Raw genomic sequence first — 15,752 nt, 5'->3', positions numbered from 1 at the left:
ATAGTATAAAATGAATAAATGCTCCAAAGCGTAATCTACCCAATGCACTTTATCTAATAAAAAATTTTTAAAGGCACTTTATGTTATTACGACTCTGAAAAATGTAAATTTGTACCTATTGTCTCTAAAATTAGAATAAGTAATCACTTCTTCTTCTGCTTTATTTAAAATCTGTTTCTATAGTGTTGAGGTTCCTTCGATAAACGAAAACCACGAAAACAACAATTTGGTTTACGAAAGTGGACTGTATTAAATTTCACTTATATAAATAATGGTAAAATATTGGTCTAAGTATGAAGTGGGAGTTTGCTTAGTTGGGAAGATTACGAGTTACGTTTACAATCACATGTCTAGAGCGAGCACTGGTCAAAAAGAGCAAAATTACTGCAATCATCCCTTAAGTACTAAACCCGAGGAACTCCACCCAGGGGCGCACCAATACCAGACGCCATTGCGGGCAATGGTCGCGCCTAAGGTCATAAAATCGCCGCCATCTGGTAAATACCTATACAAGTCGCTTTCATTGAAGTATTGCGATCCGCCGAATTGCGGATCGCGGCAAAGGTCCAATTTAGAAAGCTTCCTTTGACTAGTAGCGTATTTCCCAGCCATAAAGAGCCCTTCGATGTGGCCTGATGGGTACGATGGTCTGGCGCCCAGATGGAATCCTTCAAATACGTATCGATGCCCATGGGCGTAACTTAAGGGATAAAAATACAAAACAAATTAACTAAGCAAACTACGCCAAGAAATAATAACCTAAAGTCCTTAACATATAGGGTGGTATAAAATTAGGGATATTTCATTAACCCCATTGATTATTACATATGACTACGCTACCATGTTGTAATGAATAAATACATATACTATTTGAAAAAACCGTAATTTCATTCTAATAACTCGGAAACTAATAAATAATCAGAATCTGCCACTGGATTCTACAGAAAAAAGTTATAAGAAACTGTTTTCAATTTACTAATACAATTACAATTAAAGTAAAATAATAGTCGAAATGAGACGAATGAAAAACTGTTTGCAAACGTAAAATGGACTTTTTTAAATTGATATCATAGTAGACTTTAGAAGCTCTTCCATCATCCAAAACACTTTAAGTGTTAAAATTGATTTGCAAGTGAAATGCGAGAGAGTGGACACAACAGAATTATTTCAAATAAACTAGAAACGCAACTGCAGCAGCAGCAACGTATACACAACACTTTCCGTAACGAAATAAATTACATAAAAGGCAGTTTCGACACAGTTACGAATTTAATAAATTACGAATTGTTTACAGATAGTGAATTATTTAGAATTTGAAAAAAATAATTTATTACACTTCGTCCGCTATTTTCTGAACAGCGCGCATGCCGCGGATGCGGTTGCATTTCTATGCAATTTGAAATAGAGCTTTGCCATGTTCACTATCTGGCATTTCGCTTGCAGATCAATTTTGACACTTAGATTAGTAATCATCATTATCAGCCTCATTAATAAAATACTAAACGAAGTTTTTGTGCACCACTCTGTTCATCTTTAATTACGATATTGTATCTTATGTAGTTTTACACGCGTGATATACAGGGTGTCCCAGAATATGTGGGGGAAATCTCTCGGACTTACAAAGAATACATCAAAATAATACGCGAAGTTCCTATAAAAATTTTTTCTACAAATCCTCCCTACGGATATAGAAGCTCGTAAAGGACGCCTCTGGAAATCAGTTTTTCTTGAATAAGTTTTAAAATACTTAATAAAATTAAATGATTCTTTAGTATGATGGATGGTGGATGGATGGTGGATGGTGCTCCTTAAAATGATATAATTTAAACATATTTGACTTGTTTAGTTTATCAGGAACGGATCAGCTTTAATACAAAAATTACAATTTTTTTACATCTTGTATAAATAAAGGCATCAAAATCATTTTTTTAGATAGTTCCTAGCTTAAGCTAAAAAAAGGTATTCTTACTCGTTATCACAAAAATGAACCGTTTTCTAGAAAAAAATCATTTTTATCGAATATGATTTTCATTGAATAATTTTTTATGTTGATTCAATATGGACTCCTTTTAATCGTATGTTTTAGGTCGTGTAGTATGAAATGAGTAGAATTGAATTGAAACTTTAGTCATTTTTTTTTTCATATGAAATGTTTTTATTGTCAATCGAAATATGCACCACCATTATCAATACACTTCTGCCATTTAACGGGAAGTTCATTGATTCCCCTGCTGTAAAAGCCTGCAGGCCGGGAGTCGATAAACTCTTGGAAGGCAGCTTTGACAGCCTCGTCGGAGTTGAATGTTTTCCCTACCAAGAAGTTATCCAAATTTTGAAAGAAGTAGTAATCAGTGGGTGCTAAGTCGGGTGAATACGGTGGATGACGAAGAGTTTCCAATTCCAACTCCTGTAGCTTGGCCAAGGTGACTTGTGCGGTGTGTGGCCGAGCGTTGTCGTGCAACAATAGCGGTGCGCTTCGATTGACTAATCTTGGCTGCTTAACCGTCAGTTGCCTCATCATTTCGGTCAATTGCCGGCAGTAGACATCAGCCGTAATCGATTCACCAGGTTTCATGAAGCTGTGATGGATGACACCTGCGTTGGACTACCAAACGGACACCATAAGCTTCTTTTGATGAAGATTTTTTTTCGCACAATGTTTTGGTGGTTCATCTTAATCCAACCACTGCGATGAACGTCTGGTATTGTCATATAGGATCCATTTCTCATCACAAGTAACAATCCGATTCAAAAATGGATCGTTATTATACCGGCACAACAAAGAACAACAAAGAACAAGCTTCGAGACGTCGTTCTTTCTGTATGTCGCTCAACTCATGCGGTACCCACTTGTCCAGCTTTTTCACCTTACCAATTTCAGCCAAATGAGTCAATATTGTTTTTTTGGTTACACTGAATATTAACGATAATTCGCTTGCACTTTGACGTGGATTCGCTTCCACCACGGCTTTCAGATAATCGTTATCCACTTGAGTTTCAGGTCGTCCACGTGGTTCATTTGTTAGGTCAAAATTGCCAGAACGAAATTTCATGAACCAACGAGATATTGTTTGCTGTGAAGTGACTTCAGTACCAAACACATCATTAATATTGCGAGCCGTCTGAGCTGTTGTGGTTCCACGATGGAACTCATATTTCATTAACACACGAATTTCACTATTTTGCATGGCTGCACAAAAATGTTTATAAAAATAAAAGTTTTCAATAATTTTTAACACTTTAAACTCTGATCGAAAGAGGAAGAATGTGCCTTTTCCACATAAAAAAGTCAAGTCCAAATATAGATTTAGAGTGAAGTTATTCGCAGTTGAATGTGGCATTTCGAGAATCTACTCATTTCATACTACACGACCTAATATTTCCTGTCTTTAAAAATTAAAGATTGTTGGACTCTTCACAATGATACAAAATTATTTGGTATGTTCTGACAATGCAAAACAATTCTTTCAAGTTATCCCTATTGTCTACAAAAAATTATTGCAAAATTTAAGGCACTGTGAATTATTAACTGACGCTAGCACACACACGTCATATTCGGTATTGTTTTAAAGCTGATCCGTTCCTGGCAAACTAAACAAGTCCAATGTGTTTAAATGATATAATTTTAAAGAATTCCATCTAATATACATCCTACTAAAGAATCATTTAATTATACTAAGCAGTTTAAAACTTAAAAAATTCAAGAAAAACTGACTTTTTTGGCCCTATAGTTGCAGTTCTAAGTCCCAGCTAAGACGCTACGATTTAATGCAATAGGTAGTGCAGATGGCACCATAGCCAAGGTACGCCCATGGTTAATCATCATGGGTTTTAGTATTTAAGGATTTGCAGGGCATGTACAAGCTCTCTGTCCCCGCAATAATGGAAGGAAGAAGGCCAGAAAGCCTTTCTGGTACTTCAGACTCATCATTGCGAACCGGCAACCAACGAGGGAGACAGCCGACGAAGAAAGAAGCGTCCAGAAGGACAGAAGAGGGCCGAAAAACCACCAATTGGCGGAGTGACTCAAGCCAAACATCCGGTAGGTGACTCAGACTCACCTCCCGAGAAAGGCACGAAAAAGGCCTAGAGCGATGGCAAAGTAAAAAGCGATAGTCCCGCTTGACTCTGTTATCTTACGCCAAACACCAAAAGCGGCCCAGAAACGAGATAGAGGACTCCGGGCACGGACTCAAAATCCTCTGCAAACACGGGGTTTTTTAGTAAGTGAAACCCGTCACAGGCTGATAGTACAGACTTCAGTATCGTCTTACTCACAAGATTTTTTTATCCCCGGGGTCCCCGAAAAAAAAAATCTCTCTTTTCTTCTGGGTTCAGTTGGTCGTTGGCAAATTTGGAGTCGCGTCCGCGCTTGCAAATTCATAACTTATGTTGTTCTCTGTTTTGTTCACTTTGTATTAATAAACGCACATTTATAATCCTTTTTCTGACCTGTGATTTCATTATAAGATATAAACACCATCCTATATCTACAGTAGTATCAAACCTGATAATACAAAACTTTTATGAGAACTTGTAATATTATTTCGATGCATTTTCTATGAATCCAAAAGATTGCCCACATTCTGGGACACCCTGTATAGGTATATGAAGACGATTCTATATTTATTTACACTAAATTAAATATTCGTTGTGTTGTATTTTGCTCCAGCAACTCATCAAAATCGAAGTGAGCGATCAATGTAGTTACATCATAGAAATTTTAAGTGGTTTAATTCACAGGTTAAAAACTGGGAATAATCAAGTGGAAGTTCATATTTCGATTCTTTAGCTAATAATAATAAATTAGTAAGTATGAACTCAAACTCACATTTCCTAAAAATTTATATTTGTGACGTAAATAATCTTAGAATGTTTATTATTTGGATAACATACTAATATACTAATATTACTTTTATTCTTATTAAAATAAGGCAATTTGAACCAGCGAGGTCGTAAATGAAGCTCTCCATTTCAAAGTAAAACTTTTTAAAATTACTATTTATTAAGCTTTATTACCTTTTCTTTCCTCCAGATTTCCAGAATTCGTTAACATTTATATGACATTTTTATACATGAGTGGAATAACTGTTTACTCGCATTTTTTGACCTGTTTCAAATATTTACTAAGCCACCTTCTTTAAGCTCTACATCATTGAATTGGGGATAAAAACAGTCACGATTTAAAACGATTTATCAGCAAATCCCCTTACAATGGATACTGTTACAATTGGTATCGACTTAGAAATGACAAACACTGTTGCTGCGATTTTCCGCAACGGAACACCAGAGGTTATTACCATTCAAAATGGTGATAGCGTTACTCGTTCATAGGTCTTTCTTGAACCACGAGATATAAATGTCCTAGTAGGAAAACTAGTCAAACACCGTGGAATAAAAAGACCTCAGAAGTTGATTGCAGGCACACAAATCTATAGTAGGTTTAGTACAGACGATTTATCTCACCACACGCAGAGCTAAAAAGGATAATAGGATGCAGTTTCGATGATGTCTACGTCCAGGGCAAGATAAATGAAGTCGAGAATAGTCACTTTTTCAACAAAATTGTAATGGGAGAGAATAAAGCACCAAATATAGCATTAGAACAATTGGACAACCGAATTCCCGTTCAAGTGTTCTCTGAAGAAATATGCTCTAAAATACTAAAATACATAAAACAATATGTTACAGATTCCTTGAGGAAGTTAAAAATATTTTCTCCTTCCTATTGTAAAAGTTTATTGTGTATTTATGATACGTGGAAAGAAAATTACTTGTGCTCTCTAAGGAGTAAAAGTTTTTGTCTTTTCAGTGAATAAAATTGTTCTTTTCTTTCTGCAAATGTAGGGTGAAAGATATAGTTTCTATGCAGGTAGTAATACAATTCTTATTATTATACTTCTAGATTTAGAAATGGAAAACATAAATGCAGTTATATCGGCGCCTGCCTACTTCAGTTACCTCCAAAGAGAAGCCACCAAAAAAGCAGCACAAAAGGCTGGAATTAATAATCTAAAAGTAGTCACCGAACCTGTAGCTGCATCGATATATTATGTCAATAAATTGCTGCACAAGTCCCAGGGAATGAAAAAACTTTTAATCGTGGATTTAAGGGGAGGAACTTTAGACATATCCGTAGCTGAGTGTAGTAAAGAATTATTTAATATTAAGGCGATAGAAGGGGACCTCCTTCTAGGCGGAACAGATTTTGATAAAGTTCTCTCCGAATATTTGAAAGAAAAATTGAAGGATAAGTACTGCTTGATGGATAATTTACGGAATCATATAATGTAGTTTTATTTTGAATTTTGGAAGCAGTTTCAAAACTGAAAGACAAAAGTGGGTATTTGTAAAAAGTTTGAAAAAAGCGTCTGTAAAAGCAAAGCACGCTCTTTTGCAGTACAAAAGAAAAGTTGGGACATTTTCGTAACGCGAAAGGAGGTCGAAAACCGAACTCAGAATGTACTTAATCGCATCATGTACAAGGTAAATTTACATGATTTTCAACTGCTTATCCCTATAAATTGATGTTTCAGGTACGCAAATGCATGGAATTTGCAAACCTAAAACCTTCCAATATCGACCACACCATACTAGTTGGAGGCTGTTCCAGAATCCCGAAACTTAACGAACCTTTAACCGAATTTTTTAATGGTAAAAAACCGATCAGTGTCCAACCCTGAAGATGTACGGGGATACTTTCAGAAGTAACCGACCTGACATATAGATGGTGAGTTTTTGTTAAAAATTTGTCTATATTACAAAGACCTAACCTTAAAAAGCTTATATCTTAAGTTTAAGAGTGCTACGTTGATTTCTGTTTGTTTTGGAGCCGTTTTTAGTGAACGCTTTTATACATTTTGTGAACTTGGAAAAAATTAGTCATCGATACGTAATTCAATATTTTCATTTTAAAGGTCTTAGTCTATCTATCAACAAAGCAGAGTTAGATTTTACTATGGGGGAATATGGTGTTTTGTTAACAACTCTAAAATATTGGGTGGGAGAGTTTAAGCTCCCAAGACGAACTCCGCTGTAGTCGACCCAATGAGGTGACCACTCCAGAAATTGTGATGAAAATCCACAAAACTGTACTGAAAGACCGTCAGCTAAAATTTCACGAGTTAGCAGATATGAAAAACATTTCAAAAAGTACTGTACATAGCATTTAACATGAACAATTGGATATGAGAAAGCTGTGCACAAGAAAGGTGCCGCGATTACTAATAATTGGAAAAAAAGAGCGCTGTGGGGATGTTTCAAGGGAGTATTTGGCAAAGTTTCGCAGCAATAAAGCCGAGTTTGTACGTCGATTCTTAACTATGAAATATGGGTCCATAATTTCACACCTGAGACGAAAAAGCAGTCAAAACAATGGACTCAAAGGGGAGAATCGGCTCCAAAGAAGGCGGAAACCGTGCCATCTGCAGGAAAGGTGACAACGTCACTTTTTGGGATGCACATTTTTACTGACTATCTCCCTAAAGAAAAAAAATAAACATAAAATATTATACAAATTTTTTGCAGCGTTTGAGCGAAGAAATTACGAAAAAGCGACCGCATTTGGCGAAAAAAGTTTCTTTCATCAAGAAAACGGGCCAGTCTACACTTCTGTCATCGCGATGGACAAAATCAGTCAACTTGGTTTCGAACTTTTGCTCACCTACCCATTCGCCAGATTTAGTACCCTCAGATTATTTTCTATTTCCAAATTTGAAAAAATGGCTCAGTGGAAAGAGATTTGCTAATAATGAAGAGGTGAACAGGTTTGAAACATTCAAAGGTTCTTACTATAAACAGGGTATGGAAGCCATAGAACATCGCTTGGAAAAGTGTGTCAATCTTAAAGGAGACTATGATGAGAAAAATGTAATATATTCCAAATTATTTTTTCTTTTAAGTGGTTAAGTGAGACTATCCTCGTAGTGGCCTTAAGAGCCAATATACATGAGGTCGCTAAACGATATCACGTAAATGATATTACTCCATATTCCCTAAAAATTTGATGACACTACGACCTCATGAATCTGTTTATCGAAAAAAAAAGATTAACTCTTCCTATAACCGTTAAAAAAGACGTTCAAACGGGCTTCAACCATCAGGGTTCGATGAAATTTTACGTGCACTGAGGCGAAAGGTCACAGTGCAAGTACAATCAAATGTTGGACAATTTCGATATTTGCATATTCAGACAACTAGCTGGTGTCGTTCACTGTCAAGTTACCTTCAACTTGAAACCGGATGTAATCTTGTGTGTTGAAGCATTGAAAACAGAATCGGACCTAGAGAAGAAAGTGAGATTCATACGAGTAGTTTGGAGTTTTGCAATAGCAACTTATGTCTTCGCAAAAGCACTAATTATTCCATTAATTATGTATTTTCTTTTCATTTCGATATTCTGATGTGTTTTGAAGAAAAATCTATTTGACGAACACTATGCTTAAATTTGATAATACGAAAAATTAAAAGCGAAACAAATAAAGTATATTTATATTTTCTAAAACAAATGAGTCGTCTTTTAAAAAAATATAACTTTACAAATTTGTAAGTGTATAATCTGGATATTTTCAGAATAATGGCAAAAAAATTACTTTAAATTTTAACTTTCAGCACCGTGTATATATCTGCAACTAACAACTTTCGAATAAGGAATATTTTCTCCAATCGTCACCATTTAGCTTTTGGTCGTCCCATTATTGATGAATGATCCTGTATATAGTATATCGAGGGATGTCCACAATGGGAATTTCGTAAATTATAGAATTTATAAGTAGTGTAATCTGCTTCATTTTAAGTAAAGTTTCAAGTAAAGTGCTAAAAAAGTCCGTTTTCTAAATAAAATATTTTTTATTTTTGGGAAAGCCTAATCTAGTAAATGTAGCTTAATTAGCTATAAGTCATGAGTAAGCGTCACTTTAATTGCGCACGACATTGAGATAGAAAAATATAAATTAGATTAAGTCTCTAACTATACACCGAGAATTAAGGTCAGCATCTCAAGAGATCTGGTAAAGCAGTAAATTGTATTTTCTCGTAATGTAATCAGGGAAATTAATAATATTGTACCTACATATACGTTGCGAAGTTTTGATTGGAGGACTAAATTGTATACTGTAATCTAATCAATGAATTAGTTTATTGTTTATCTCGAAACTGCTTTGTTCTCATATTAATAGTAGTCACGCAGTGTAACTAAACATATAATAAATCATTCGGGGAATATTTTCAGATAGAGTAGTGAGGAAAGGGGTAAGTACCTACTGCAGGTATTTTTCAACCAAGAAATAGCAAATAAGTACAGAACATTACATAAAATATAGAGTTAAGATATAGGATAAAAGGACAGGACATCAAAGTTTCTTAATTGGTGAGTCGAATTTCTTGATATATTCAGTGTGATATGTAAAAATCATTCCTTCACGTCACTGGAAGGCATGAATATCAATAATAAAATAATATGATAATAATTTAATATGGTTCCTACCTATTTCCGAATCCGATCCAAAAAAATCAACATTTTAGAATATATGTTTAAAGAATTATCAAGGCTTATTTATTTGATTATGAATCAAGTTCCGCTTTGCTAAGCTTAACCCTTGTTTTTCCCTGTTACAAACAAAAAGCTCGTTAATGCCATCTTAACGCCAACATATTTTTATGCATCTCATAGTATACGAGGGCCACGAATTTCCAAATATTAAAATAGAATTAAAACTTATAGGTCCAAACATGGTGTATTCGTCAGCCATAGGCATCGACCTGGGAACTACCAATACACTGGCAGCAATTTTACAGGACGGACGATCCCATATAATTCCTAACAAAGAAGGGAGTACCATAACGCCATCAGTGATTTACTATAATCCCAACACACTGACTCCTTCCGTAGGCCACGTCGCCGAAGACCAATCTTTGACTTGTCCACGTAATTTTCTCTTTGGTGAGTTAAAGTTACATTTTCCTCCGTTGGGAAACCTGTTAAATTAGTTTTTTTGTTAAGACACCAAACGCATCATCGGAAGGCACTTTGACGACATTTACGTACAACAATTCGTCGAACAACGAAAATGTAAGAACTTTCCTCTTGATGTTATACGTTCTGCCCAAGAAGAACCAGTTATTAAACTCGAAACCACTAATAAAAATCTAAATGTGACGAAATCACCCGAAGAAGCCTCTGCAGATTTACTGAAATACATTAGGCAATCAGTAACTGAATATGTAGGTATGATTTTTGATTCAAGTTGGATCAGATTAGTTTTTGGACAAATAAACATTTTTAAGGTTCAAATGTAAGGGATGCAGTAATATCAGTCCCGGCGTACTTTAGCTACGCTCAACGAGCAGCAACAAAACGAGCAGCTGAAAGGGCTGGTTTCAATGTGTTGAAGCTGATCACAGAACCTGTTGCAGCTGCTATTGAGTACACCTACAGAAATGAGTGCAAATCTGGTAATTTGCTGATGTTCGACCTCGGCGGAGGCACCCTGGATTTATCAATATTAAAAGTGGAAAAAGGCACTTTCATCGTAAAAGCTATCGAAGGAGATATTTTTCTTGGAGGGAGAGATTTCGATGATCAGATATTAAACTATTTGAGGTTTGAAATTGAAAAAAGGTTAGTAATCTCATTACAACTGCATTAGTCAATGACACTTTAACGCACGGTCATTGTAGTTGAACGAAGAATGGGAAGCGGAGTTCAGTTAGCAATTAAGTGTGATAAAGACATTCGCAAGTGTTAAGTAGAGGATGACCGTTTATATTTCATAACATATCGGGGGTTAAAAAGAACATCCTAAAACACTTTTTAGAGCGCTTATACCTCTGCTTCTCTCTCGTGACTAAGCTTTTGCTCTAACTTTAGTGATAAAAGAAATATCGATTCGTTGGGAAACCCTGTATGACTTCTATGTCAATTCTAAATTTCTTTATTTTAATGAGGGGCCTCCTCATATACTATAACGGACAAAATTCTTTTCAATTTTCCTGTAGATTACTTTCCAAGAAAGGCAGCAATTTATAGAATTCTATTTCTAATCATGGTCAACGATCCATGATATGACTCTGATACAAATATACAGGATGTCTTTAGTTGAAAGACCATTAGAAGTACACACACCGTCAAAAGTCTTAGATCCCCTAATTATTATACAATTCCGTGTTGACCATATTTGCAAACAAAAATTCTAATGCCCAACAACATCTTTATCTTCATGTTTATTATTATTTTTTGTTTGCAAAATAACAAACTTTTGTCCATTATAAAATATAACCAAATAAATAAACTATAAACCTTGTTTATACAGAGGGTCCAAGACTTTTGACAGTGTGTGTATTTAGAGATCCGCTAAAGCTAGAAAATTACAATTTGATGTGCAGCCATTTGAGCCCAAGATGTGTTGATTGAAAATATCCTCAAACTCTAGGCACTTCTGAAAGTATCGAAAATTGATAACAACTTTGTTATTTTAAATGGAAGGAATATGTATTTTATTTTTTTAATGATTCCATGTTGAATTTTAGATCAATTTTATGTAACACACATCTAACTGAATAACAAAGTTGTTATTAATTTCCGACACGTTCGAAAGTGCCGCCGTTTTAAAAATATTTTTAATCAATAGATCTTGGACTCAAATGGCTGCATCCCAAATTGTGATTTTCTAGCTTCAACGATTCTATAAATATGGGCACTCAGCTAAAGACGCCCTGTATTTCAATAACGCTTTTCGCTGTAGTGAATAAGTCCTGGAAATATTGCTACAATATGATAGATGTGATCATCTCGAATTTTGTTTTTCCTTGAGGCCAAATGTTTTCTAATTAAAAAAACCTACATACATGTATCAAATAGTACAAGCAGGCCGATTATTTAAAAAAGAATCACTATAATCAAAGATTACAAAAAAAAGGATTTTTTATTTTTCGATGTACATATATGGAAGAATTTTTCTGCAAAAGGATACTAAAGCCATTTCTTTTAGATATGGAAACCGATATATCGACAAAGAGACCAAAAAGGGCCAAAGGTTCTTGTACCGATTGAGGAAACATGCTACACGTTTCAAGGAAATGCTGTCTACAATCGATGAATATACAATTGTTCTGGACATGGACAATGATAGCGAATGTTTAATTACGTTCAGCAGGGCTATTTTCAATACGCTGTGTGAAAACCTATTTCAAAGAATTGAAGATAAGGTAGTAATATCAACTTTATTTTCAAAATACGCCTATAACATTTGCATAGGTACAACAATGCCTGAAATCTGCAAAAATGAATGCAGTGGACATTGATAATGTAGTTCTAGTGGGGGGCTCTTCAAAAATACCTAAAGTGGTTGAAATTCTATCTGGAATCTTTGGCAGTAACAAACTCAGCAACAACATAAATAAGGATGAAGCGGTGGCTCGTGGGGCATCTATCCACGCAGCCCTCCTTACCAATGAAATTGATAAATCCCAGAAGCATTTAATCACTGAGGTAGCTCCTTTTTCCGTGGGAATTCTGACCAAATACAATCTCATGATTGACATAATCAAAAAAGGCACCCCGCTACCAATTTCGGAAAACGCAACTGTTCACACTGCAAGCAATAATCAAACAATAGTAAAATTCGAAATCTATGAGGGAGAAAGAAAGAATTGCATAAAGAATAATTACCTTGGGAGTTTCGTCATGAACAATATCCCTCTAGGAAGAGCTGGAGAAGTAGATTTTAAGGTGACCTTCCGCTTGGACGAAAACGGAGTTTTGCTGGTAGAAGGGAAAGAAATATCTACAGGAGCTCAGAATCATCTCCAGATTGAGATGCACAATCTCACTTTGTGTTGCCGCACCCCTTTCGTATCTTTGGCAGAAGAGCAGCGCTTGGTTAAAGATGACTTCCTCTATGATAAATTCTACAGGCTAAAACTTAGAGCTGAAACGTTCTGCTATCAGATTCTTTACGACATAGATCAACACAACTTGGAAGCCGGTTTGATGATCAAACTTTACTGTGAGAAGTTTTTGACTGCTATAAAAGATATGAGCTATCAGGAGCATGATGCACTTGAGAAAGAGTTTGCGACCTTAATGGAGAATATAAGGGACTACATCCATAATTGTGACAAAGACCTTGGTATTGAAAAGCTCCAGTTAAGAGGTGTAGAAACTTTGATTCGAAGAAACTAACATATTGAATTAATATAGTACGTGATAGAAAAAATGTTAATATGATTTTTAAAAATATATTGGGTTGGCAATTAAATTCGTTCAGTTTTTTAGTTTGGAATAAAACATATTTTTTTTATATGCAAAACAAATTTTAATCAATTATATATTGACTATCTTTATTGATAACCTCTTGCCATCTCTCTACCAACTTCATTATGCCGCATTCATAGAATGACTGTGGCTTATCGGCAAAAAAACGATCAAGGTGGTTTTTAACTGCATCTTCATCTTTGAAGGTTTTTCCTTTCATTGAATTCTGCAGCGACCGAAATAAATGAAAATCGGAAGGGGCAAGATCCGGTGAATAAGGAGGATGAGCCAAAACGTCCCAGCCAAACTCGAGTAATTTGTTCCGCGTGGTCAAAGATGTGTGAGGCCTAGCGTTGTCATGATGGAAGACAACACCCTTGCGAGTTGCCAATTCTGGCCGCTTTGTGCGAATAGCTTCTTTCAATTTCGTCAATTGGGAACAGTATAGGGTTGAATCTATTGTTTTTCCAAATGGTAGTAACTCGTAATAAATAATGCCCTTAAAGTCCCACCATACGGAGAGCATTATTTTCTTCGGATGAAATTTCACTTTCGAGGTCGTTTGTGGTGGCTGGCTGCTGTGTCCCCATGATCTTTTGCGCTTAACATTTTCGTAAGTGATCCACTTTTCATCACCTGTCACCATTTGTTTCAAAAATGGATCGCTTTCTTGGCGCTTCCGTAACGAATCGCAAATGGATATTCGGGTGATCAAGTTAGCTTCGGTTAATTGATGCGGTACCCAAACATTGAGTCGAGAAACGTATCCTAACTGATGCAAGTGTTTTTCTACGCTTGTATGAGATATATTCAATTTTGTGGCAATCTCTCTTACCGATTGGGATGGATCACTGTCGACTATAGCTTTTACGTCACTTGAGTTAATCTCAGTTGGACGACCGGAACGGGATGCATCGTCGATATCAAAATCTCCAAAACGGAATTTGGCAAACCACTTTTGACATATACGTTCTGTTAAGGCACCATTTCTATACACACGGCATATCTTTTTATGAACATCGGCGGCTCGTTTGCCTTTTTTAAAATAATAAAACAAAATGTGACGAAAATGCACGTTACTTCTTTTCATGTTCACCGCTACACTATATGTACGATACTTATGATAGCCAAACCAAAGTCCGTAGAAAATATAAGAGAAATTTGATCTTGCATGTGTTTATTTGATTTGCTTGATAGCATTCAGAAAAAAAAAGCAAATCAGCATGAAACTTATACAGAAAGAAAACCGAACGAATTTAATTGCCAACCAATATTTACCTACTATCTAGTATAATGAATCTCATTGATTTTAGTGTTATTAGGGGAAAATAAAGGAAAAAATATCATACGAAAAATGTTTTTTCGATTCGCGTGCGGAAAAAGACTCTTAAGGTACAAGTGCTGAAAAGAGGATCAAGTATAATTTTGCAGTTTTTACCTTATAAAGTGACATGATTACTTGAAAGTAACCGTGACATCTGTTTATTAAACGAACATTCCAGTCAAAATATGAGGATAACAGTAGAAATTAAATAACTTTATGAACACACGGGCTATCAGAAAAAAATTTTCAACTATTATGCGGCAAAAGGTTATTAATAAATCAATGTATAAATAATATTTTTCATACCTAATGAACGAAGTTGCTAGTACCATATTGATCGAAGCGTTCCAAGGCGTTTTCAAATTGCAGGTGTAATAATAACACGATTTTCCCATCAACACTGTACTCCCTAGCACTAGAGCAAAGCATTTTCTCATAGGAAAATCGAGTGAAACCGGTTTATTTCCACCTAAGGGATTTTGTCTATGCATTCCTGGGATACCCTCTATGTTTATATACCTCATAACACGAAGAATAAATCACTCTTCAACATCGACGCTTTTAGCTTTTATTTATGCAAAGCATATTTGCAAACTTCTTGCAACAGTTCGCTGAATAAAATAAAACGCTTCGGTTATTTCCAGGCACCCGGAAACTGGGAGAAAGCAATGCATAGGCAGACATAAAGCATAGACAGACAATTTAAAGCTCTGCCTGCCTTGAAAAGATAAGCCATAGGTAATAGAAATAGGGAAACAGGAATACAAGGTTATGGTGGATTTATTTGCGCATAAATAGGAAACACCTTTCTCGAGGACTATAATCTTATAATTCCATAGTAAAAGCTCGAAACTCTATGTCGACATCGAAATTCTGGGTGCGTGCGACCCGACGTTTCCATTCTAAATGCCTTTTTATCCTAGATTTTGCGATCTTTTTTGTTTTTTCAAGCGATCTACCAAACGCAATTTGTTTTCGACCCAAAACAAATAATGTAAATGGAAGTTGGATTCTACTCCTGGAATCCCGCCAGAATTCTCTGAAACGGGATATTTTGCCGGAGGTAAGATGAGTTATTGAAAAATATATGCGTGTAGGGACGTGCAGAGAGTGCTCTATGATCGGCCATCAGGGATGCCCTTAAGGACCGTTTTTCAGGAAATTGAACATCGCCAT

The 15,752-nt window shown here is 35.6% G+C and overlaps 2 protein-coding genes across 7 annotated transcripts in view; one reads left to right on the top strand and one right to left on the bottom strand.

Moving 5' to 3' along the window:
* The window catches only part of LOC136417865 (cytochrome b5 reductase 4), a 134,281-nt gene that overhangs the window by 28,147 nt on the left and 90,382 nt on the right, over positions 1–15,752 (bottom strand). The window lies entirely within an intron of this gene.
* Positions 9,020–13,221, top strand: LOC136417862 (uncharacterized). Of its 3 annotated transcripts, none has more exons than XM_066403712.1 (6): positions 9,020–9,188; positions 9,722–9,940; positions 10,001–10,225; positions 10,285–10,618; positions 11,988–12,204; positions 12,254–13,221. In XM_066403712.1, the coding sequence occupies exons 2-6, from the start codon at positions 9,730–9,732 to the stop codon at positions 13,178–13,180; spliced, it is 1,914 nt and encodes a 637-aa protein (XP_066259809.1). In that variant the 5' UTR covers positions 9,020–9,188; positions 9,722–9,729; the 3' UTR covers positions 13,181–13,221. The 3 variants fall into 3 exon arrangements, with proteins under 3 accessions (XP_066259809.1, XP_066259806.1, XP_066259807.1); XM_066403709.1 differs by having other exon boundaries at positions 9,183–9,249; XM_066403710.1 differs by lacking the exon at positions 9,020–9,188 and adding an exon at positions 9,266–9,367.

The sequence above is a fragment of the Euwallacea similis genome, chromosome 30, assembly GCF_039881205.1.
Source record: "Euwallacea similis isolate ESF13 chromosome 30, ESF131.1, whole genome shotgun sequence".
Taxonomy (NCBI): Eukaryota; Metazoa; Arthropoda; class Insecta; order Coleoptera; family Curculionidae; genus Euwallacea; species Euwallacea similis.
Note: the sequence above shows the minus strand (reverse complement) of the source record. Positions and strands in the feature narration are given on the sequence as shown.